The sequence below is a fragment of the Nycticebus coucang genome, chromosome 18 (genome assembly GCF_027406575.1).
Source record: "Nycticebus coucang isolate mNycCou1 chromosome 18, mNycCou1.pri, whole genome shotgun sequence".
Lineage (NCBI taxonomy): Eukaryota > Metazoa > Chordata > Mammalia > Primates > Lorisidae > Nycticebus > Nycticebus coucang.
This window is the reverse complement of record NC_069797.1, coordinates 19,468,312-19,493,500: the sequence shown is the minus strand read 5'-3', so window position 1 is coordinate 19,493,500 and position 25,189 is coordinate 19,468,312. Positions and strand designations below refer to the sequence as shown.

At 44.4% G+C, this 25,189-nt stretch overlaps 1 protein-coding gene across 2 annotated transcripts in view; it reads left to right on the top strand.

Annotated features, from left to right (window-relative positions):
* The window catches only part of USP43 (ubiquitin specific peptidase 43), a 64,344-nt gene extending 48,749 nt beyond the window's left edge, over positions 1-15,595 (top strand). For both annotated transcript variants that reach the window (XM_053569189.1, XM_053569188.1), the window contains exons 13-15: positions 2,137-2,295; positions 3,353-3,511; positions 13,717-15,595. In XM_053569189.1, the coding sequence (XP_053425164.1) occupies positions 2,137-2,295; positions 3,353-3,511; positions 13,717-14,786 (1,388 nt within the window). In that variant the 3' untranslated portion in view covers positions 14,787-15,595. The remainder of the gene's footprint in view (positions 1-2,136; positions 2,296-3,352; positions 3,512-13,716) is intronic.
* The last annotated feature ends 9,594 nt before the right edge of the window (positions 15,596-25,189 follow it).

Genomic DNA, 25,189 nt, shown 5'->3' with positions numbered 1-25,189 from the left:
TTTCTGGTCTCAAGTGATCCTTCCACCTCTCAATAGTCATAAGCCGTGACGCCTGGCTGAATTTTACTTTTTCACTTTTACATCTTTGATTTAATGGCCAGGCAAGTTGGCTCATGCCTGTAATCCTAGCACTCTGAGAGGATTACTCCCAGAGGAATTGATTGCCCTGAGCTCAGGAGTTCAAGACCAGCCTGAGCAAGAGCAAGACCCCATCTCTACTAAAAATAGAAAAACTGAGGCAAAGGATTTCTTGAGCCTAAGAGTTTAAGGTTGCTGTGAGCTGTGATGACACACTACGGCACTCTACTCAGGGTGACAGAGTGAGACTCTGCCTCAAAAAAAAAACAAACCTTAAAAAAAGTATGCTAATTACCAGTGTACTAATGGTTTCTGGCTTGTAATTTGGAAAACACTGAACTGTGTATATATGTCTAGGATCATCATTCATTGAACAAAAATTTTTTTTTTTTTTTTGAGACAGAGTCTCACTTTGTCACCCTTGGTAGAGTCCTGTGGCATCCTAGCTCACAGCAACCTCAGATTCTTGGGCTCAAGTGATTCTCTTGCCTCAGCCTCTTAGGTAGCTGGGAATACAAGTGCCTGCCACAAAGCCTGGCTATTTTTAGAGATGAGGTCTCGCTCTTAGGCAATTTACCTGCTTGGCCTCCCAGAGTGCTAGGATTATAGGTGTGAGCTGCTGTGCCCAGCCTTGAACAAATATTTATTAAGTATCCATCCATGGCAGGCTCTGTGCTAGGTGCTTCAGCTTTAGTAAAGAACCAGACAAATGTGAGGTCTACCTTTAGGGGACTGCAGTCTAAAAAATGCTTATCAGGACCTGACAAACTGCCCGAAAGGGTGATTGATTGAGTCTGTGATAGAGATAGGCCTCTCTGAGCATGTCCTGTGTAGGCTAAGAGCTGAGGATGAGGTAGAACCAGTCATGTGAAGAATGGAGGAATTATATTATGGGTATGGATAGTAGCATGTGGAAAGGCCCTGAGGCAGAAAGAGTTTGGTATGTTTGAGCAATGAGGAGAGAGCCTGGCTGAAGTGTAGTGGTTCAGGGGTAGGTAAGTCAAGATGGGCCTGAGAGTAGGAGTTTATATTTTTTTCCAAAGGGGTGATGGGAAGCCATTGAAAATGTTAAGCAGAGGAGTAAAGACATAGTCTAATCTACAAATTGAGATAGTCACTTTGTTTTATGGGAGAATGGATAGAAAGGAACAAGAGTGGAAGCTGAAATTCTATTTAGGGTCAAGTGAGAGACAGTACTGCCTGGGACATGGGTGTTGACAAGATAGTCAAGACACATTCTGGAAATAGAATTATAACACTGGCTTTTGGATGGGGTATGGAGTGGGAAGGAAAAGGCAGAGCAAAAGTGATCTTGAAATAGGCAGGCTTGGACTAGTGTGGAGGTCAGCAAACTAGGGCCTTATGAACTAAATCCGGTCCCAGGCCCATTTTTTTATAGCCCATGGGCTAAAAATGATTTTTTATAATTTTAAAAGTGGTGAAGAAGAACAAGAAGAAGAGAAAGTATGTGGCCATGTGTGACCAGTAAAGCCTAAAATACCTTGCTGTCTGGGCCATTACAGAACAGGTTTGCAATCTCCATTGTAGTGGGCTATGGTTCTGTTCACCTTGATGTGGGTAGTACTTGATTGAGAATTGATAAAATCATATTTATGAACTTTCCTTAAATGGGTGGCTTCACTTCTTAGGTAGGAAAGAAGTATGCTGTAATCCCAACTTTGATTCTCATTTTCACCCTGATTGCATATTTAATCAGAGATGTGCATTTTGAAGCTTCTCAGAAAAGATGGGGTGAAGGCTGACATTATTGTCTGGCTCCGTAACTTGGGTGCTCCCTTTGATTGGAGGTTTTGCCTGAGCAAAGACTAAAACATAAGAATTCAACTTAAAATAACAACTCCTTCTTCTTAGTAAGAATCTGGGAGTATAATTTATTGATCTTTCCTGATTCTAAAAGATTCATTTCTGACCAAAAATGGACTTTTTTTTTTCTCATTCTGTTATAAGCATGTTCGTTTTTTCAGCTCTGCCAGTGGGAAATGTCTTCCTGCCTTTGGGGGCTCTACTGATTGAGACTTGGGCTTTGGACCTTTGCAGCCTACTGCCGGAACTCTCTGGATGGCCAGTGGTATAGTTATGACGACAGCACGGTGGAACCACTTCGAGAAGATGAGGTCAGCACCAGAGGGGCCTACATCCTTTTTTATCAGAAGCGGAACAGCATTCCTCCATGGTCGGCCAGCAGTTCCATGAGAGGTAGGTGCAGCTGCTCATCCCAGGAGAGCACGTTTGGGAAGTCACTTTAAGAATCGGCAGGATGCTCAATTGAACATCAGTGTCCAGGAGAGGAGGGCAAGGATCTGAAGGTCAAAGTCCTGGCTGCTGTTAGACAAATCAGAGCACCACTGGCTGCAGCTCACTTGTCAGGATGTGGATGGTCGTACTGGAATTCAAGAAAGGGGGAAAGAATACATTTTTTGTATGTGGGGCTGGTGACACTTGACAGTATGGAATCCCATATTCCCTGTCTCGCTCCTGCCAAGCCAGATTTAATTATAAACCCTAATTAGTCCCCTAGAAAGGGAAGGGCAGTTATAAGGGACACAGGGCCTTTCTAGGAAATGTAGATGCTTAAATTATACACCCCAGCAATTCATTTATTAGACAGCCTTGTGCAAGAAGCTTGGAAATCTAGAGGAAAAAAAACTGCACCAAAGTTGACTCTTGTATGAGTTGGTTCACTCTATAAACCAGCTGTTCTTATCTCTGGGATGAAAGCAGATATTGAAAGAAGAATTAAAAATTTGCCATTTTAGAGAAAGGCAGCTTTTCTTACTGTCCAGTATGATAATGTCTCTCTCTAGAGCAAAGGGTAGACATTCTAATGCCCTCTGTAAATCATCTGGTTTTCCTAAACTTGGGGTGCACTTTTGATACAATATAGCATATTGCATGTTCACCTGTGGGAACTGGGCCATGGGGATAGAATACTGTTTTGCTGGCTCTGGCTATTGCTGTGAGTTGTAAAGTTCTTTGGCTTTGGAAAAACAGACAAACACAAAACATATTTAGGAAGCCAGAGTTGGTGACATGTAATTTCATGGAAAGGATTTCAGTACTCCTGAGAACACTTTCCATTCTGTGCCCAAATGCCTTTCCCTAAACTTTAAGTTTAGTCACAGGGTGCCCAGTATGGGTTTCTCCTCTGGTCATTCATTCACTTTGGTTTCTGCGGTTCCAGGGCTCAGGGATGGGGCAGGGATCCGCCCTTGATGAGCTGGGCCTGGGCTCCTACCCTGTGCTTCCTCTGCAGGCTCCACCAGCTCCTCCTTGTCTGACCACTGGCTCATGAGGCTGGAGAACAACAGCAGCAGCCTGAGGGGAAGCCTATTGTCCTGGAGCTCAGCGCCCAACCCTGCCCTGCCCCTGGTTTCCGATGCTTCTGCTGTCACAAATAACCTCTGTGATCAGGGTAAGGGTATGTTGGTTAAATGTGCTATTTTTATTTTCATTTTCTGCAAAGACTTGTTCATCTCTCACATGGGTCTCCTGGGATCTGCCCTCACTTCTGTGTCCTGCCCACTGCCCTCCAGCCACAGGGGTACCTCTCCCTGCTCCCATGTAGCCTGCTGCCTTATGGGGAAGACAACACTTAAGCAAGGAAGCTCTTATAGCAATGGTATAAGGGTGAGGTGGTGAATAATCAGAGAAGAAGGCATTGAGGCCAAGGATAGGGAGAGGTACAGAGGTCCTGATTACATGGGGTGAGATGGGGAAGATCTTTCTAGGAGGTGACACTGAACACAGTCCTGATGTCCCCAGGCCTGGGGGGTACGTGTTGAGAGAGGAACTGTCCTGGATGAAGGTGGGTTGTGAGACATGTGAGAGGCCAGAAGAAACCAGAGCTGCTGTGGCCGGATCAGAGAGATCAAAGAACAGAGAGTGAGAAGGTGGAGAGTGCCTGGGTCATGATGGACATTCTGGAATGTGGAGTGAAGTTGAACTTTAATGGAGAGATTATTTTTATATTTCTGCTTTTATCCTTTTTCAAATTGGTACATGATAATTATATATATGGAGTAGATAGGACATTTCAATGAAAGCGTATAATGTGTAAGGATGAAATCAGGGTATTTAGGATATCCACACCTCCAATTTCAAATATTCTCTTCTAGCTATTTAAAATATACAGTAAATTATCATTAACTCTCATCCCTCCATTATGCTATTGAATACTGGAACTTATTCTTTCTATGTAACTTATGATTGTAACCATTAAACCAACCTCTCTTTGTGAACATAGCAATATGAAGAGATGTAACATTCTGGAAGCCTTACCCCCCACATACCTCTCTCAGTCGTAAACATCCCCACGTGTGAACATTTATTCTGACTTCTAACACTGTAAATTAGCATTGTGAACTTTATGTCGATGTAGGCATACAGTCTGCATTCTCTTTTGTTGGACCTCTTTTGCTCAACTTTTGTGCGGCAGTGGTTTTTTCATTGTAGTCTATTTGTAAGTAAACAGATACATAGTTCTCTGCACAGAAGTTTGCTTGTGTGTGTGAGAGAAAGAGAGGCTGTTGTCTGTTTACTTTTGTCCATAACAAAGCAAAAGCAGGAATTTGGAGAAGAAAGCCTAAAGGGTGAGGTGGGGGAACAGACATGATGGGTTCTCTCTCGTGCTGTCTGCTCTTTGGCGGATTTGCGCCATTTCCCTTATCAGGATCTCCCAGCTTGTAAGAGCCGATCACATTTTGTTTATTTATTCTATCGTAGTTAGATTTGGGGATTGCCTCTACTTTGGAGTTCTGTACGTGTCTTTGGTGTACGTATATCTGCATTTCTTTTGTGTCTGAAGCTCAGAGTGAAGTTTCTAGGGTATAATATGTGAGTTTGTCCATCAGCTGCTTGTTTCTTTATACTTTATGTCACCATTGTATCCAAGTCCCCAACACTGACAGTTTCCATCGCTGTCATTTTGTTATAAAGCTAATGGGGGAAAAAAATCAATTCCTGCCCATGGCCACTGTCTTGTGTGGAGTTTGCTGGTTCTCCCCATATCTGTGTGGGTCTTTTCTGGTACTGAGGTACTGAGAGTTCCTCCCACATCCCAGAGCTGTGCCCGTTAGGTGAATCGGTGTCTCCGTGGTCCCAGCGTGAGTGTGGGCGGGTGTGAGTCACTCGTGACGGAAGGGCGTCTGACCAAGGAGGATTCTCGTCTGTGTCCTGAGCCGCTGGGATGGGCTCCGGCCACCCCGACTTCTGAGCTGGAATAAGCAGGTAATTCCTGATCTTACTTGTTTTTATTCATCTTTCTTAGGTGTGCGTAAAGTTTACATTGATTTCAATATTCAACTTCAGGAGTGTTTTGGCTCTTTAGAAGTGTGGTGATGTGTTTTCGTTACTAGAATTATGCAGTAGGAGCTTAACTCTTGTTTGTATCCAGTAGCCTATGGGAAAATTGTTTTTTTATACATTGTTGTTTTGCTTAAAGTAGCAGTTTCCAAGAACCTATGGACTAGACTGTGAGGACTTAACTGTACCTAGTGTGTGTCACGCTCTTATTTCTTTGTGAAAGAATACATAGGCTGCCAGACTGGTTTTAGGTTATTATGGAATTCATTCTTCTGGTTCATGGTGGAATGCGTGTGTATATCACAGTTCAGGTCACTTAGTATCCTGGTGTTTGGCGTTTGGGCTGCCGGGCTTTCACTATTAGCCATAATGCTGATAGCAGCGTGGATGTGCACCTGGGATGTGTCTGGTTTCTTTAGAATATGCTTCTGTGTAGGCAGAATCTGCAGTGTGTTTTAGCTGGCCCTGCCCGGACATTTCTTTTTCTCTTGCATTTTTATGACTGAACACTTAGGATGATGTCTATAAAACAAAAAAGATGCTCTTCTGCCAGCTTGTTCATCCCTGTGAGTACACTGCTTGTGATTAGCTCGTCAGATCAGCCCAGCACCTCAGGGCAGGTCTCAGTTCTCCTAAGGAAAGGTGTGTTTGTCACAACTTCAGAGGATGGCCGGGTTCCCAACAGGGTGTTCAGACAGATGTCAGGAACAGTTCGAGAAAGACTCCTCAGAGGCACAGAGTGGGGTGGGGAAGGGATAATGACTTCTCCAAAGCCTTATAGGCATTCTACTCACACTGTCTAATTTAGCCCTCAGAATCCCTGGAAAAGTGAAGTTATAGTCCTGGTACAAGGGGGAAAGCAGAAACCTAGAAGTAAAGTTACCCCTAGATAGTGACAGGGTTGAAAACAGACTTTTGGGTGCTGAAGTCTGGGCTCTGAGGCTCTTTAAACATAAATTCCAGATTAGAGTTCCTCCATTGGGATACTACTGAAAGTGTTGTTTCTTCCAAAGGCTGTTTTTCCTCAGGTGTTTGAATAAAATGGTGACTGATTTTGATATCTGTTTGGAGAGCTCTGAAAAAGTCCAGCCTTATTTTCTTGTTTTTTTTTTTTTTTTTTTTTTTTTTTGAGACAGAGTGTCACTATGTCGCCCTCGGTAGAGTTCTGTGGCGTTACGGCTCACAGCAACCTCCAACTCCCGGGCTTAAGCGATTCTCTTGCCTCAGCCTCCCGAGTAGCTGGGACTACAGGTGCCCGCCACAACGCCCGGCTATTTGTTGTTGTTGTTGCAGTTGTCGTTGTTATTAGCTGGCCTGGGCTGGGTTCAAACCCTCCAGCTTTGGTGCATGTGGCTGGCACCGTAATCACTGTGCTACGGGCACCGAACCCTTATTTTCTTGTTATTACTAAACCTGGAAAAGATCAAAATATGTAAGTTTTCAATAGTGGTTGGTATGACCATTACTCCGCACCCTCGTGGGTTTGGGAACTGTGGGAGAGGTTTGATTGTCCAAATTAGGAGGGGTGACTACTGGCATTTAGAGGGCAAGGGTGCTGAGTGTCCTGCAATGCCTGGGAATGGTCTCATTCCGTAAAGAATTGTACTTCCCAGCAGTCCTCTGTAGAGAACAATGAGGTCAGAGGAGGTCTTCTTTCCCGTAGCTGTGGTTAGAGGGCGTGCTAATAATGAGTGCATCTGAAAATAAAGTGGATGACTTCAAGTTTTGTGGGGACTGCAACTTATGTAATAGGGTTGGGTATAGGGGAAGGCTGTACAAGAAGAAGAATATAAAAATGCCTTTTTCTATTTTTAGAAAAACATGACCCCATTAAAAAAAATTGCCAGGGGTCCTTCCCAGAGTCCCCTTGTCAATCAGGAGCCCTGGGGCTCAGGTTCCCTGAGCGTCTCAATCTGAGTGCTTCTGATGGTAAATTTCCTCTACAGCTTTTATTGATCCTCAGAGGTTTTGTTTTTCTCTTTTTCAGTGCTTTCCAGGTAGTATTTCCTTTCAGTTTTGATTTCCTCTTTGATTTAGAGGTTATCTGAACATTTCAAGTATTTAAGGATTTGAGGGTTATTTTTTCTTTCTTTCTTTCTTTTTTTCTTTCTGTCTGATTTTGTGGATTATGATCCAAGAATGTGGGCTTTCAAAAATTACTCCATTTTTGTGATCTACTACATGATTATTCGTTAGTAACTATTTTATGTACATATAGAATGATGTATATCATCTATTTGAAGAAAATGGGCTTTATATCATAACTGTTACATTAGATGACTCGATTGTTCAATTCCCCTGTATTTTTAAATTTATCTTCTCTAGGATGGCCTGAGTAGGAGGGAGACATATCGAAACCTTTCTGTATAGCTGTATTTTTGATAAGTACCCCTTGCATTTTTAATAATAATTTTTTCCTTGTATTGTTAGCTGTTTTGTTAATAGGTCTTTGTTAAGCTCACGACTGTTAGATCTTTGAAAACTGTGCTTTTTATTCTTACAATGTCACTCTTCACCCTGTTTAATATTTTGAACCTTAAAATTCTACTTTGTTCAAGATTAGTAATTCTATCTCTTCCTTTCTTTTTTGTTTGCCTTTCCCCGGTATCCTTTTGCCCGTCTCTTTTGCCTTCTGAATCTGCCTTTTTACGTTTGGTTTAAGTGGTTTCTAATAAGCAGCATGTTGCTGGGTGGTTTTTTTTTTTTTTTTCTAAATGCCAGAAATTCAGAGCCTATTCTTTTTTGGCTGGGTATGATATGCATCATATCATTGGAGCATCTGTACTTAATATAACAACTACAAAACCTGATTTCATTCGTTCACTTTTGACAATGTTCTATCACTTGTTTCTCTTTTTTCCTTCTTTTTGCTGATTTGATCATGTTGCTCCTTGCTCCTTATTCATTTGAAAATTCTGCTGTTCTTTTCCATTGTGTTCATTGCTACTTCCTCTTTCCCGACACTTAGAAGCTGCCCGTTTCCTGCGAGGTGCTGCATTTCACCAGCGCTTCCTGATTTTGCCTCCGTAGGAGGAGAAATAAATGAGAGCTTCTGAAATGCTTTCATGTGCTCCCTCCGGTCTGTGCTGGGAACTCCTAGATTTTGCTGAGGCGACCTCGCGTTCTGTTCCAGATTGTCATTGGAGTCCCTCTCACAGTGTTTGCTTACTTAACCTTAGGCGGCACCTTCCAAGGCCACCTGTCCTTCTCCCTGCAGGATGGATGGTACATGGATGGCAGGGTCCACTGTACGCCACTGTTTTTCTCCTCTGTGTCACCCTCTATCTTGGGGTCATGATTCTGATTCATTAGTATTTGGTCAGATTGTTTTTGGGTATGTGTGAAATGTTCTCAAAATCCCTGCATAGCCACAAATACTTCCTCCCACCTGGGAGTGAATGACAGCTTGGCTGCTTGCAGGACTCTTGGGTTGCAATCCCTTTCTCTCGGGCGTCTCTAGCTATTTTCCCATGGCCTCCCAGGCTCCAGGGCTGCAGGTGAGAAGCCCAGGCTGTTCTTTTTCATGTGAGAATCATTTGTTCTCTCAGGATAGCAGCTTTTGAGATTCTCTCTTTGACCTTGGGGTTTAGAAATTGTACCAGAATGCGCCTAGGTCTGTGTTTTTGTTCTTTAACTCTGCATAGAACTTAGGGTTGCTTTTCCCCCTATGGACTCAGGCCTTCTTTAGGGAAATGTTCCTTTATTTTTTTGTTTAATTATTGTCTGTCCTGCTTTTCAGATTTCTGTTATTTGCTGTTGGGTCTCTGGGATTGGTCTTCCTAGTCTCCTGCCTTTTTTCCCTTTTGGGTTTTTATCTTGTGGTTATTTTGCCCGTATGGAGTGAGATATTTTTTTAAATTTCAGATTAATATGAGGGTACAGATGTTTAGGTTACATTGTTTTTAATTCTAAGGTAAAAATTCAAGTTGTAGTTAAGCCCTTCACCTAGGGGGCTGTGCTGAACACCCTCGCAGTGAGCTCATTAGGTGAGATCCCGCCAGTTGCCGTCCCTCCTGCTCCCCTCCCCTCCCCCTCACTAGGCCATACTTGTTTTTTTTCTTTCCTGTGGGCACGTAGTTGTTTATATATATTGGTCTCATATTAGTATTGAGTACATTAGATACTTGTTTTTCCATTCTTGTGGAAATGGAAAACTTTACTTAGAAAAATATATTTCAGCTCCATGCAGGTAAACACGAAGGATGTAAAGTTGGAGTGAGATATTTCTTTCCCTTTTATCACTCAGGCCACTCATTTGAGACCACTGTGGTCTCAACAGTGGTCCTGTGTGGCTTCAATTCATTCACTGAATTTTAAATCCGGAAAGTCATGTTTCTCAGTTTCTAGTTGTTCTATACTGAGACTCAGGGATCATTGATTACTTTAAATTGTCATTGGTTTCCTCTGGTGTCCCTGTTTCCTCAGAGCCTGTTCTGTCTGTTCTTTTCATTTTTACTCTCGGGCTCCTGGACCCCCTTCTGTGTGATTTTCCTGTTCCTGTCCTCTGGGCCCTGCTCCACCCTCTCCTGAGGGGCAGTGTCTTTGGCTGATGAGGGCTGGTGGTGTGACATCCACCCTTTCTCTTCCCCAGCCTGTCCTTCTGCTCAACCTCCGTGGGGGAGAAAAAAGCAACCCTAAGTTCTATGCAGGGTTAAAGAACAAAAACAGAAGCAGAAGCACGTGTACAGGGCTTCTTTCCTTGTAGGGACCAGATGAAAGTTGGGGAGTCAGGCTTGCCTCCGGGTGACCTCCATACAGACGTAATCACCAGCTGTGAGGAAATTGCAAAGGGCACAAGAGAGGTTTCAAAAGAAAACAAACAATAACAAAAACAACTAGGATTGAAAGGTCCTATAATTGTTTTTGGCATTGAAAGCCAGAGACAGAGACGTCCCCAGGTACAGCCTGGGGCTTAGAAGGTCAGAGGCCCTGGGGTGTCCCCTTGTCTCCTGTTGCCACTTCCCTGCCCCCGTCCAGCTGTCTCTGCCTCGGGGCCTTTGCAGTGGCTTCTCTCTCTGCCTGGAGCCTCTCCAGGTCTGCACGGGGCTCCCTCAGGCCACTCCTCAGCACGCACCTGCGCCCGTTTCCCCTTATCCTGCCTTGTTCTTTGTTACAGCTCTTACCTCCGTGTCACATGCTAATACATATTTTTGCTTTTGCTAAATCCCATAAGAATGGACCCTTCATATCCACCCTCCCCCGCAGCATCCCTAGCCCCGAGACAGTCCTTGGCATGCAGAAGGCTCTCATGAGCTGTCTTCTGAATGAGTAAGTGTCTGGACACATGAGGCACTATGGAAGCCCTTGGAGAGGTTGAAATCCTCGACCAGGAAAAGTCCTGTTACCCGTTGGCTAAGGATGACACCAAGAGGTCCCCTGGCCCCACTCCTACGCATACTGAGTCTGAATTGATGCTTCTTTGGGAGCTAAGGAAGGAAAGTCACGTAGGGTGGCCAAACAGGGTCAGGAACAGCTGTGCAGCTTCTCAGAGTGGCATCTGCTGGCCCCAGGGCTGCGGGGCCGGGGCAGCCCATCAGCTGTGCAGGTGCCATCCGGGTGAAGGGGGCCCCTGTGGGACCTGAAAAGCTCATGACGCCTGCTGTGGGCGTCTTCCCCTTCAGAAAAAACTTAACTCTCTGTGTCCTTAATATGGTGTAAAACTCTAGGCCCTTGCTGGTTCTCGCGTTGGACTGGCTGGAAAGGAACGAGGCGGGAGTCCTCTTGGGCTGGGGACTGGGTTTGAACCTGTGCACACCTGTGTCTCCAGCTCCCGGCAGCCCAGGCAGGGACACCAGGACTTGCGTCCACCCTGGACAAGAAGTAGGGTCCTTAGGAGCGCGGAAGCGTGTGGTGTTAGTGTGGGTGCTCTCTCCCTCCCTGCTGCCCTGGAGCTGTTTATTCTCATTTTTATTAAATTGCTCTCTCTTTCTCACATCGTGTTATCAGAGTCCAATAAATAGAAGGAAAGAGAATAAAGAAAGCGGGGTGCTTTTCCACCGCCACCTTGAAAAGAGGAGCAGCCAGTCAGTCCTGTGGCATCTGCAGCTCGTGTGAAATGTAGCTCAGGCCTTGAGTCAGCCCTGGCCTCGGACCCTTTCCCAGCGGGAAGAAAGGAAGGACGGCTATTTAGGGCAGCTGCCAAGTCCTCTAACCACCTGCCAGGGCTCCGGGCGACGTGCTCTCGTTTTGAAAGGCTAAAAGTCACAGCTTTGTCCTCCTGATACAAAGCTTCTCTTTCTGGCCTTCCCAGGGCTGTGGGAAAGAAATAAAAAAACTTCACACACATCTCAGAGTCCAGAACACTTACTCCCCTCCCTGCCCCAAGGTGTGGGAATTTAATAAGGTCAATCCAAACTGAAATTACAAAGTTTTGGGGAGGGTATAATTATATCTATGCCTGGCTAATCGAAAGAAATGTTTTAAAAAAATATCAAAAATTCTGCATGGAAAACCTGAAAAGTGAATTTTTTGAGGAACCTCTGAGCCACTTTCTAACTCCTTCTGGAGCCCCAGGCATCCTCTGCCTCCCTGCAGCCCTTGCTCCAGGCACTTGGCTGATGCGTAGTTTGCTTCCCCCGCCAGCATCTCTGCTACCCCTGTGCCACATTCTTTTGCTGTTTCCGAGCTCACCCCTGTGCACCAATGATCTCTGTTCACGTTGCAAATTGCACTGGCCCTGCCACTGACGGGGGTTTCTTTGTGGCGGTGGTCTTGCTCAGTTTCGGAGTTTCTCTGTGGTGTACTCTATTCAGGCTACTCTAACAGAACACCATGGGGGGGGGGGCGTATCAGCTGCGGGAATGTATTACTCAAAGTTCTGCGGGCTGAGAGAGCCAGCATAGTCGGGTACTGGGAAGGGCCCCCTCCCAGGTTGCAGATGGCTTCTCGTTGTCCTCTCACGGCAGAAATGGAACTGGCTAGTTCTCTAAGAAGGGCACTAATCCAAAGGCCACGCCTTAGTACCTAATCACCTCCCAAAAGGCCCCAACTCCTTCTACACAGGAATTCTGGGCGGGGGTTGGGGGAGACACAAACCTTCAGTCCTCAGCACTGTCACACCCCCTGAGGAAGGAGCATGCTGAGAGTGGGCAACTGTGGGGACTGGCTTGGGAGGTTGACCTATAGCTTTTCTCCAAATGCACGGGACTGTCCTTGTGGACTGTGTATTTCAATTGAAGATTTCTTTTTTAATGATGGCAGGCATCATGTTAATCAAGGCATTTGAATGGTATAGTAACTAATGACTGAGAATTTCTTAAGAAAAAACATACAGAGCCTTGGTTATATGTATGCTCCCTGGAGAAATGTTGAGATAGAGGAGAGAATTAAGAATAAAATCTGTCAAACCCGGCACCCCACGGTCCTTTCCATACTTTGTTGGTTTTAGAATTAATTTCTCCATCTTTTTTATTTATTTATTTATTTATTTTTTTGGGACACCTGGCTAACTTTTCTATTTTTAGTAGAGACGGTATCTTGCTCTTGCTCGGGCTGGTCCTGACCTCCTGAGCTCCAGCGATCCTCCCACTTTTCTCCATCTGTGTTTGCATGTGTTCATATGCATGCATAATATACGTATATGTGTATGTACTTTTGCAAATTGAATTGTGATAAGTTTTTTAAAACTCTATTTCTCACTCAACAGTAATATCAAAAACTTGTTCCCAGCTATCTTACAGATATTGCAAAGCACACAACGAAGCCATATGTGGCAGCTCTAATAAAAATGAAACACACCGTTCATCCCCCCCACCCCAGCCCAGGGTAGAATATCTGAGATTCTTGCATTTGTAAGGTATAAGTACCCAATATCACTTGGAAAAGCAAGAATTCTGGCTGAACATTTTATTTCATAGAAATATTTATTTTTATTTATTTATTATTTTTTTTGGCCAGGGCTGGGTTTGAACCCACCACCTTGGGCATATGGGGCCAGTGCCCTACTCCTTTGAGCCACAGGTGCCGCCTTCATAGAAATATTTAAAGGCGAGTGGAAATGATGTTAGCTCTTAGAGCTAGGTGCCTCCCAGACCGAACGTTATCAGGAGTCTGTGCTGCTCAGGTGCAAGGCTACCTTCTGCCATGCTCTGTGGGTCTGACTGGCCCTGTGTATTCATAGATGTCAATGGATTCTGTAGAACAGTGGGTGAAAGCATTGCTGTTCCCCGAGGGCAGGAACCCTGGTGTCCTCATTGCCCAGCCCAGTGCCTGGCCCTTCAGAGGTGCTCAGTAAATGCTTGTTAGATGACAGTGTTGCAGCTACTCAAGTTGCAGCTGCAGGGTCCCTTGGGTACTGATGGTCTTGGTGTCTTTCAGGAGGGCTGGAGCCCAGGCGTTTGGTACGGGGCATGCAAGGCAGAAGCTTCAGCATGAAGGTGCCCACCCCTTCCCGAGCCAAGCAGGGGCCCTTCAAGACCATGCCACTCCGGTGGTCCTTCGGACCCAGGGAGAAGCCTCCTGGTGCCTCTGTGGAATTGGTGGAATACCTGGAGTCCAGACGAAGACCTCGGTCCACAAGCCAGTGCATTGTGCCGCTGCTGACAGGTGCTGCTGGGGAGGCGGAGAAGTCAGCCTCGCCGAGCTTGGGCATCCCCTGTTCTGCTCAAGGTGAAGATAGTGGCCAAGCCAGTGAAAGAGGACTGGCGACAGCACCTTGTCCCTCAGGCCACCCCAACTACTGTCTGGGCCCTGGAAGCTCAGACAGTCTAAACACAGCAAGAAAGCTAAAGGAAAATGCAAGCCAGGACATCAGGCTTCCCAGAAAGTTTGACCTGCCCCTTACTGTGATGCCCTCAATGGAGAACGAGAAAGCTGCTCGGCCCGAGGGTCAGAAGGCCACGAACTGGAAGGGAAGTGAGCAGGTGGCAAAGAATGGCCCCCCTTCCCCCTCTGCAGGATTGCCTGGAAACAGTAAGGTCAGCCCTCGAGGTGCTTTAGCCAGGATGAGGGCTAACGTGGGGGAAAGGGACTCCGAGGTGGACAGACCCCCGCAGGGAACGCTCACCCTTCTGAGGTCTATGTTTTGGAAGAAGGAGAGTAAGAGGAATGACAGGACAGAGGTCTGCCTCTCGGCACCCCCAGTCTCCCTGGTGAGTGGCAGGCTGAGCCCTGCCATGGACATGCAGGCTCGAGGCTCATCGCCTTCCCTGAGGATCCGAGAGAGCCTGGCCAGGGGCCTGGGCAGCCATCTCGAGAGGGACGTCCGGTCGGCCCCCAGCTCTCTGCACCTCCCTCGCAAAGCTGGCAGGCCCCCAAGAGGCAGTGCCCTTAGCACATCACAGAGGAGTGTTCTGGGGGAGCAAACTTCTTATGGCACCTTGCAGAGGGTCAAGTACCATACTCTTTCCTTAGGCCGAAAGAAAACCTTACCAGAGTCCAGCTTTTGATGGAGTGTTTTGGCATTGTGTGAAGCTGGCATTCTTGGGACTTTGTCCCTCAGCAGCTGTAGGCAGCCTGTTGAGAGTGGGTTTCTGGAAAGCCAATTGTCTTGTGATCCTCAGGGGTGGGGGGAAATATATACATATATATATTCTCCATGTCTAGACTTCCAACACTTAATGTCCAAATAATCCAGTGTCTAAATACCTTCCTGTATTGTTGGGTGCTTTGGCTCAGTCTGGCCACGAGAGGGTGGTGTTGGGTCAGTATTACCAGTTTCAGGGCAAGAACTGATACTAAAGAGATTTGGATGGCTGCAAACTGAAGCATAGCTCTACAGGTGACCCCGCCTAGTCAGTAAAATGTTCACTGCTGGCTGGGCACCTGTACTCAGTGGTGAGAGCGCCAGCCCTGTGCATCAGCAGTTGTGGGTTTGAACCCAGCTCTGGGCCTGCTTAACAAAAAAAAGTTCACTGCACTGTCTAATGTTATCACTGGCTTCTCCTCTTTCTTTTTTTTTTTTAAATAGTGGATTTAAAGGAAAATATTTTCCTTTTAATGCTTCTCTGGGATAAACATGAAAGATGCCAAAAAGAAAAAAAAAAAGAAAGAAAAAAGGGTAGTGATGGGTAAGACAAGATTCTAGGAGAGAGAGAGAGAGATTGGAAAGAAATGACTGAGATTTTAGGTGAATATTTAATATATAACAAAATAATTGCATTAAAGTTTTTCAAGGTATTTTAAAAAGATAACTATTTTGATACTAGAAAAAAAGTTCTTTTTTAATTTAAGTATGAAATCTATGTACAATTTTAATAAAATCCTATCAGTGAAATATGCAAATGACTGTCTGAATTATTCAAGCTTGATAAATGACCTTGTTTTTTCCCTGCTGTTTTCTGAAGAAGTGGTCGCCTCCTTAGGCACTTGCCCTGAGGGTCTGGTCCCATTTCCTAAAACTTTGTGTATCTCTGTAGCTTTTCTTACAAATACCCTCTCATTTCTTGCTCTGAAGCTGCTAAGCCTGACCCTAGGCGTGAGGCTCAACTAATGAGATCACTGGGGAGTCTGCTTTTAGACAGTGCATTTTCTAGAAATATTTCCTTTTTGATGGGAATCATTTGTTCAAGACACCTGACCCCAAGAATTAAGTCTTCCTTTATATGTATAACACAATTCAAAAATGGCAGGGCTCTGCTATTTATTTTTCTTAAGGAAGAAGAATGAGGTCCTTTTTTACCCCAGTGAGGGACAACTTGCCTTTGAGTTGAGCAACAGAAAATAGAAAAGAACTGAGATACGAGAAAGTAGAAAGACCCCCTCCCCCCACCTGACCCTGTGTGTTTGCATTCCAAAAGAAGTCCACGTTCTCTTCAATCTTGGACCGATGGACTCTCAGGCAGTGAGGAAGACCTGGTTGTCCAGGGGCTAGAGGGCTCCAGGAGTCTTTCTGCATTATCTGGTTCTTTCTCCTCTTGACTCTCAGAGCAATTTGTCACGTTTTGTTTCCATGCTCTTCCTAAGCTCACCTTCAACGTCTTTGTCCCCAGAGAGATTGGGTTGTAACTCAGACATGCGTCCCAGGCTTCTCTCCTAAAGGGACTCAATCTTTAGCATTGTTGGATTGTTGGGGTATCATGAAAGGGTCCCAGTCATCAGCAAGGTTCTCAGTAATGCACCCCACACTGGAGCATTTAACCCAGCCTTTGAACTTGGGAGGTTTCAGAAGAGGCAATTGCAGGTGGACCCTGGTGGATATATAAGACGTGCCAGGTCTTCAACAGGGATGCAGAGGTACCTTTGTATCCCCTTCCCTGAGGTCACTTCTCCCTCCAGAAAGTCCTGGTGGGGAAGGCTGTGAAAACAGAGCGTGGGAAACACAGGAGTTGGATTTCTGCCTGGTTCCAACCTTGGCAGTGCACTTGACAAAGGCTACAGGCATCTGGTCAAGTGACACTTGAGGGAACATGGGAAAACCACTTGAGTGCTTTTTTCTAATCACAAAGATGCCCCCTGGAAATTCACAGGTTGGGGTTAGAGAAAGATTGAAAGCTGTTGAGCCAGATAGGAACATAGTCAGAGATCGAGCTAGCTCAGTGTGGAGAAAGGGCCTCCCATTCTTCTCTGGAAGACCAGATGCTCTGGCTGGATCTGTCCCTGTGGTCTGAGGCCTGGTCACTGGTCTAACAGTGTTAGCCCATCCTTTCCTCCTAAGGTATCCCCCAGGTTTGCTGTGTCCTCCTCCCATCCCCCACTCCTGCTCTCGTCCACTAGTGGAAGGAAGGCATTACAAGCCTAGAATCTTGGGCAAAGAGGTCACACTGCTGGTGTCAGAAGCTCCAAGGGCCCATAGGGTAAGAGGAGAAAGCTGGGAAGGGTCAAAGAAGGAGGTCATAGTCGTAGGAGTCATAATTACAGTTCTGGGAGCAGATGGAAGTGTCTGCCACCAACATCCTATCAGCAGAGGACCACTTGTAGTATAGCATGACGTCTTGGGTAGCGAGTACCAAGCACACTGCTGACTTGATTTCATCCTGGACTTGCAAAAACAAAAGTTAATCATTACAGCTGACAAACATTTATATAGCGCTTAACTGCAAAAGACACTTCTAATCACCTTACCGCATTAAACTCACTTAATTCATAACCTTTGAGTAGGTACTGTTATCTTTGTTTAATAATAGATGATGAAACTGAGGCACAGAGAGGTTGAGTAATCTGCCTAAGGTCACACAGCTAATGAATAGCAGAGCCAGGATTTGAACCTTGGCTCTGGAGTTCCTTCTCTGAATTACTGGAAATCGTAATGCTACCCTTCCAAAAGTACTATTAACCCTCTCGGCTAAACCAAATCACTTATGATACTCTCTGTTCAAGATGGAGAAAAATGCATTTGCCAGATAGACAGCTTATTCCCAAGTTCCAGAAGCTCTGTTTATTTATTCCAGCAAGGAGACTTAATTAAGTCTTTAATGGATGCTGATACGCACCAAGTCCCGTTAACCTTTGTACAAAATTGGGGAGCTGGTAGGGATGTGATAGGAATTGGGACATGGCAAGTTTTGAGTCTTTGCAGATTTATTCTGATTCTTCCAGAAATACAGGCTTGCCTTTCATTTTATTTATTGGGAGGGATTGTTACAGTGACATTTGCCTGACCCGACCATTATCTATTCTGTAGACGTTTGAGGGTCTACTATACAATAAACATGATTTCAGGCTCTGGGAATAAAATAGTAATTAGGTAAACGGTTTTGGCCTTTAAGCAGCTTTAGATACTACCCTGTTTCCGCGAAAATAAGACAGTGTCTTATTTTAAGGTGTGCTCCCAAAGATGCACTAGGTCTTATTTTCAGGGGACGTCTTACCTTTCCTGTAAGGTCTTATTTTCGGAGGATGTCTTATTTTCGGGGAAACAGGGTAGTTGGAAGAGACAAAGAACTAGTAAACATAAGCAAGGTAATTTCTGGTATGTCACCGTGACACTTGGCCGGGGGAAACCATTGTGGGTGTTCTGCTACTTACTGAAGTCAGTCAGTTAAACACTCAGAATATTGAAATATCTTCAGAAAGGGCTCAGGGTCCACTGGGCCTGCCAAGATGCAAACTTGGATTAGAGCCTCATTTATCACCCATCGCCAACAGCCCCCACTCAGCCTGACAAGCCCAGAGTGTTCTGGGTTCCTGGGGACTCAACGTGCAGTCAGACAAATGGCTTTGTTTCTTTCAGGAGTGGCTGTGAGGGAGAGGGTAGATGTGATGTGACAGGATCCTTCCACACCCATCCCAGCCATCCTGACATGTAACGGAGTCTGGATTCGTGATCTGACTCAGGTGATCATGAAAAGTTAGGACTCCTCAATGGAAGTCAGGGGTCTACTTTCCCATACTTGAGAAATTTTGAAGGTTGAATTTATTCAAAGTCATTAAGATGTGAATAGCCTGCTTTTTGGTTTAATTTTCAGAGCACCAAGTCATAGCCAGTGTTCTCCGCATGTCAGCCACTCCTGGAGATCTGATGACATGACTGTCTGCCTTAGCTCTGATGGTTAGTAGCCTTTATTTACCTGGCATGGCCACTTAGGGCTTCTCCTATTACCCCCAAGACCAAAGCCCTTATTTGAACAGCAGCCCTGTCTGGAGTGTTCTTGTGTATTGTGAGTACAGCCATGAAGTTCTTTTTAAAAGGCCTTGTTGCTTCCTGTGCTCATCACCTGTCATTCCTGGAAAGTTGAAAAGTGTGAAGAAGATGTGAGAAGTTATGTGTGGGCACAGCACATGGGAAGGAGCTAGACCACCCTCCTGTCTCCTGAAGATGTTGGATGCCTTTTTTTTTATTAGTGTCAGGGTTGTGATTTCTTGCCTGGGTTAGATCTGTTGCAGTGGCTTCTTCATAGTTCAATGCAGCCTCTAACTCCAGCCTCTAATTCCTAGGCTCAAGCAATCCTCCTGCCTTAGTCTCTCAAGTAGCTGGGACTACAAGCATGTACCACCATATCTAGATAGTTTTTTAAATTTTTTGTAAAGACAGGATCTTGCTGTGTTGCTCAGGCTGGTCTTGAACTCCTGATCTCAAGCAATCCTCCTTCCTTGGCCTCCCAAATGCTAAGATTACAAGCATGAGGCACTATTATTGTCTGTTGAGTTCATGCCTTTAGGCTAATTTCCAAACTACATCCATTGGTGAATGTATCCACATCCATACATTGAGCCATATCCCAGGTTGCATTTCATCCATCATGGTTGACTACTCGAAGCATTTGTCCCCTGAAAAAAGTCCCCATTTTAAAGAATTTCTCATTTTTCTCTAGGTTATCTCTCATCAAGCCTGTACTTCCACTCCCAGCCCCATTTCTTTCTAAAAGCTGTGTTGAATTCTGACGTTGATTACTAAGGTAGCAATGATAAAAATGGGCGTGAGGGAAATGATTAGCTCTTTCCCAAAAGGGAGCCATTTAATCAGACAAGTAGCAATATAGGGATAATTTCAGATGAAACTAGGGAATCAACAATATCCTAGTCCTTTGAATCTTCTAAGATATCCCAATTTCAATGGGCATATCCCACTCTCTGCCAGGCAATTCCTTACCCTTAAGAGAAGAGACTGAGGAAGATTGCCAACCCAACTGGCAGAGCAGCCCTGTAGCTTAAGGAATCTATGTATTTATTTCTCACCAAAACTGAGTTTTGAGAGTTCTTTGTATATTCTAGATACAAGTCCTTTATCTTGCATATCTTTGAAATATATTTCCCAGCCTGTGCCTTTTTTTTTAGAGACAGAGTCTCATTTTGTCACCCGGGGTAGAGTGCTGTGGCGTCACAGCTCACAGCAACCTCCAGTTCTTGAGCTTAGGTGATTCTCTTACCTCAGCCTCCCAAGTAGCTGGGACTACAGGTGCCACAATGCTCAGCTACTTTTTGTTGCAGTTTGACTGGGGCCGGGTTCAAACCTGCCACCCTTGGTATATGGGGCCCGCACCCTACTTACTGAGCCACAGGCGCCGCCCAACTTGTCTTTTTTTATGCTGTCAACATTGCCTTTTGAAGAGCAAAACCTTTACATTTGAAAAAGTCCAATTTACCAATACTTTTCTTTTATGAATTGTAGTATTGGTGTCCTATCTGAGAAATCTTTGCCTAGCCTGAGACCACAATGATTTTTCTCCAATGTTTTCTTCTAGAAGTTTCATAATTTTAGATCTATGATTCAATTCGAGCTAACTTTTATATATGATGATGGAAATAATATCATTTCCCCGTTGAATTACCTTGGCAATTCTGTTGAAATTGGTTGACCATGTATGTGTGGGTCTATTTTTAAACTCTATCTGTTCTGGGCGGCACCTGTGGCTCAAGGAGTAGGGTGCCAGCCCCATATACCAGAGGTGGTGGGTTCAAACCCAGCCTCAGCCCCAGCCTAAAACAAAACAAAACAAAACAAAAAAATCCCCAACTCTGTCTGTTCCACTAAACTATGTGTCTACTTTTATATCAATATCATACTGTCTTGATTATTCAACTTTACACAAGTCTTAAGGTAGTATAAGTTGTATGGTTGTTTTGTTCCTTTTCAAAGTTGTTTTGACTATTTTAGGTCTTTTGTATTTCCATAAAGAATAATTTAGAATCGGGCGGCGCCTGTGGCTCAGTGAGTAGGGCGCCGGCCCCATATGCCGAGGGTGGCGGGTTCAAACCTCAGCCCCGGCCAAACTGCAACCAAAAAATAGCCGGGCGTTGTGGCGGACGCCTGTAGTCCCAGCTACTCGGGAGGCTGAGGCAAGAGAATCGCGTAAGCCCAGGAGTTGGAGGTTGCTGTGAGCTGTGTGACGCCACAGCACTCTACCCGAGGGCGGTACAGTGAGACTCTGTCTCTACCAAAAAAAAAAAAAAGAATAATTTAGAATCAATTTCTCAATTTCACAGAGAAGTTCTGGAGTTTTTTCTTGGGACTGCATTGAATCTATAGGACAGCTGGAAAGAACTGGGAAGATAGTTCTTACGTTAAGGCATTTTTAACAATCCATGGGCACGAGCTCTCTCTTCACATAGTTAGGTCTTTTTAAATGATCTCTGAATATTGCTTTGTGGTTTTCCATGTACAAGTCTTGAACAACCTTTTTCAAACTTATTCCTTAATCTTCATAATTTTTGTTGGTAATTATAAATTGACACAAGTTCAATTTATTGGAATAAAATTCCAATTTTATTCTTTGAAAATCTGTTTAACCCATAGTGATGTTACCGCTCTCATTCCTGATATTGTTAATGTGTGTTTTCTCTCTTTTTTGCCTGATCACTTTAGATAGAAGTTTATCGATCTTATTGATCTTTTAGCTTCTTTGATTTTCTTTAGTATTTTCTCATTTCTATTTCATTGATTTCTTTTCTTCTGTCCTTTCTCCTGCTTCATTTGGATTTAATTTGCTCTTTTTCCTAGACTCTTAAAGTGGACACGGACACCTGAGACCTTTGTTCTTTTCTAATACAGTGCTATAAACTCCCCCCTAAGGTTGTACAAGACTTGTACACGGAAAACCACAAAGCAATATGCAGAGATCATTCACAAATTCTATGTTGTGTTTTCATTTTTATTCAATTCAAAATATCTACTGACTTCCTTTTTTATTTCTTCTTTGAAATGTAGGTTATTCAGATGTGTGTTTAGTCCTGAGGGCCATAAATTGTGACTCTGGTGGTAGAGATGTAAGGTTCTAATGCTGAGTATGCCTTGTGTCCACACCCACAGATAATTTGGTCTTCAGCAGGAGATAAAGAGGTGGCTCTGCAGAGAGAAGGGGTGGGAGACAGGGGAAGAGTTTCAGGAGTGTCCCAGATTGCCACCCCCATCCACAGCTGTCTTGCAGAGACCAGAGACCAGCTTTACCCCCATGATGAGGGAAACAATACCAGAGCTTATCCATACTTATCCATACTTATCTCCTAGAGCCACAACCACGGCTGTGAGCCAGAATAAAATTTTAAACTTGTAATTTCTAGAGTGGATCTTAAATTAGTGTTTCTGTTTTTAGGGAAGTTGGGTTTCCATTGCTTAAGCTTTGTTTTCTTATTATTTATATAATTTTTTTACTTTTCTATGAAAAGTAAAAAATAATTTCTTATTATTTATATAATTTTTTTACTTTTCTATGAAAAGTTCCAGAGAAAAATAGAGCCGTAGCGCCTTCTTTTAGAAGCCATGATTGATGTAAATTGGACAAACTTTGAAGCATTTACATTTTTTTTTTTGTAGAGACAGAGTCTCACTTTATGGCCCTCGGTAGAGTGCCGTGGCCTCACACAGCTCACAGCAACCTCCAACTCCTGGGCTTAAGCGATTCTCTTGCCTCAGCCTCCCGAGTAGCTGGGACTACAGGCGCCTGCCACAACGCCCGGCTATTTTTTGGTTGCAGTTTGGCCAGGGCCGGGTTTGAACCCGTCACCCTCGGTATATGGGGCCGGCGCCTTACTGACTGAGCCACAGGCGCCGCCCTGAAGCATTTACATTTTAAGGATGGGGTCCTGTAAGCTGTATCAGTCCTTCAAACATTCCCCCCCACCAAAAATTTCTACCTGGATGTACAATATAGGGAAAATATCTCTAACAAGAGCCCTACTCTGAATAAATTAAGAAGGTTTGTGTAATTACCGCAATAGTAGTAGAAACAGATTTCTCATACTCACTACCAAATCCTGGTTCCCAGGTTGCACAGAGAGACACTCTTCAGAGTGACACCAGCCTATGGCAAATTAACCCCAGAAATAAAACATGCTGGGTATTAGCAACACTAATTTTTCCATGCCAGTTTTAAATCCAGGCAAAAGAGAATTACAAATAGTCCATCAAAAAAAAAGATCCATTTTTGATTTTCTCTATCTAAATTCTATAATGTCCTTCCTACCTATGGATATATTTTATTTTTCCATAGTTTAATTTTTTTAATCTATAGGGTCTTTGTGGTGCCCCCAGAGGCATCCCCAGTAAGCAAAACTTGGTGTAACATCACAATGACGCCACATAGAGGTTGGGCTGTTGTCACTGAAGGTTTCTGTACTCACACGTGTCCTAGCAAGGGAGACATCAGGATTGGACCAGATATACATGGTGTGGTCAAGGACCAAGACAGAGGCACCATGATGGAAGATGGACATCAGGGATAACTGTAGTCTGCAGATCAGGGCACTTCTATTGGAAGTCTTGCTTGAAGAGTTCAAGAATTTGGGAAGCTCAAAGGACTAGATAGGAGAACTAATTCTGTGTATGCAGTAGACCTGGCCTGAGCAGGTATGCTGGAGAAAGCCAGGTTGAGGCCTGTGGAGCTGAGTTTCTTGGGGCTTGTTGTGTTGGGCCCAGTTTGCATAGGCCTTCAGCAATTCTTGTCTAACCAATGGTCTAGGGGGAAGCATTTCTGTAGTCCTGTTGGCTTGGCCTTTGGGGCCTTTCATACTTGACCTAATGGGCCCCCTCTAATTCCTCTTTCCATAGAGAAGCACCTGGAATTAAGGGAAAACTTGGGAAGAGGCTTCATCATTAAGTAGCTGAATGACTTGAGGGAGATCATTTCATCTCTCTGGTCTTCCCTTTCCTAGTCTGTTAGACCAATTTCTCTCCAGATGTCTCCCCAGACATAGCAGTCTTTTGTTATTGGGTAGCACAGTAGTGAAGGGACTAGACCGTGTAGTCAGATTGCTGGGTTCAAAGCCTACGCCACCACCTTCTAGCTGTCTGACTATCAGAAAGTTACTTAAGTTCTCTGTGTCTCCTTTTTGTCGTCTGTGAAGTGGAGGTAATAATAGGTGTTATTGTATTAGATGAATTAACCAACAAACATTAGTTATCGCTGTTATGAGGGGATGGTGAACTACTAGAAGGGGATTCAAGTTGGTTATGCTCTGAGAACTAAAAATCCTAGTTCTTGGAACAAACTTGGTTTGGGCCTTGAGGACACAGCTTCAGAGACACCAGGGAGGTCCTTAGAGAGTAAGATGCAATCATAAGAAGCTGGATGAGATAGAAATTGATGGTGGAGGGTTTAAAAATCTTCTACTACCTTGAGAGAAATGGACCAATGTTTATCTACTTCATTTTTAGAAATCCTATAACTTCATCTGTTCAGCTTACTTAAGGGCTGTATTTATTCCTGTGCATGACTAAACTTAAATGTCTCCTACCCAGGGCAAAATTTTCAACTGGCAATTTTATAGTAGTGCTCAGGAAATCATTTTGATATTAACTTAAATCTTAGTTTCTGGCCAGGCACGATGGCTCACACCTGTAATCCCAGTACTTTGGGAGACTGAGGTGGGAGGATCAGTGGAGGCCAGGAGTTTGAGACCAGCCTGGGTAACACAGCAAGACTCTATTTCTAAAAAAAAGATTACCTGTTGGTGGCACACTCCTGTAATCCAGGCTACTCAGAAGGCTGAGGCAGGAGAATGTCTTGAGCCCGAGAGTTCAGGTTGCAGTGAGCTATATGATTGACCATTGCATGCAGACCTAGGTAACACAGCAAGACCCTGTCTCAAAAACATAACAAGACAAGCCTAACTTTTTTCAGGTAGGTTCTGTTCTGCAGGTGGTTCCATTCACTTGGCTGATGTAAACTGTTTGAATAGAACAGTATGGTGCTCTGTTGTGGCCCTGTGGCTGGTCTAAAGCTGCTCTAGGTGTTTTTTGTTTTTTTTTTCAGTAGTAAGACAGAATTTATTTTACAGAAAAGAATACAAAAACACCAAAGCTCCTGGCAGAGAGAAAAATAATCCAGTTGGGGGTGGTGTGGGGGGCAAGCTCTCTGGGTTCTTTGTCCAGGGGTGTATATAGTTGCACGGGTCCTCAGTAGTTCCCTTTGTTACCAAGTCCTGCTCTAGGTGTTTTTTAAAAGTCCCACTGTGAGCCGGCCTGTGCTCTGGGGCT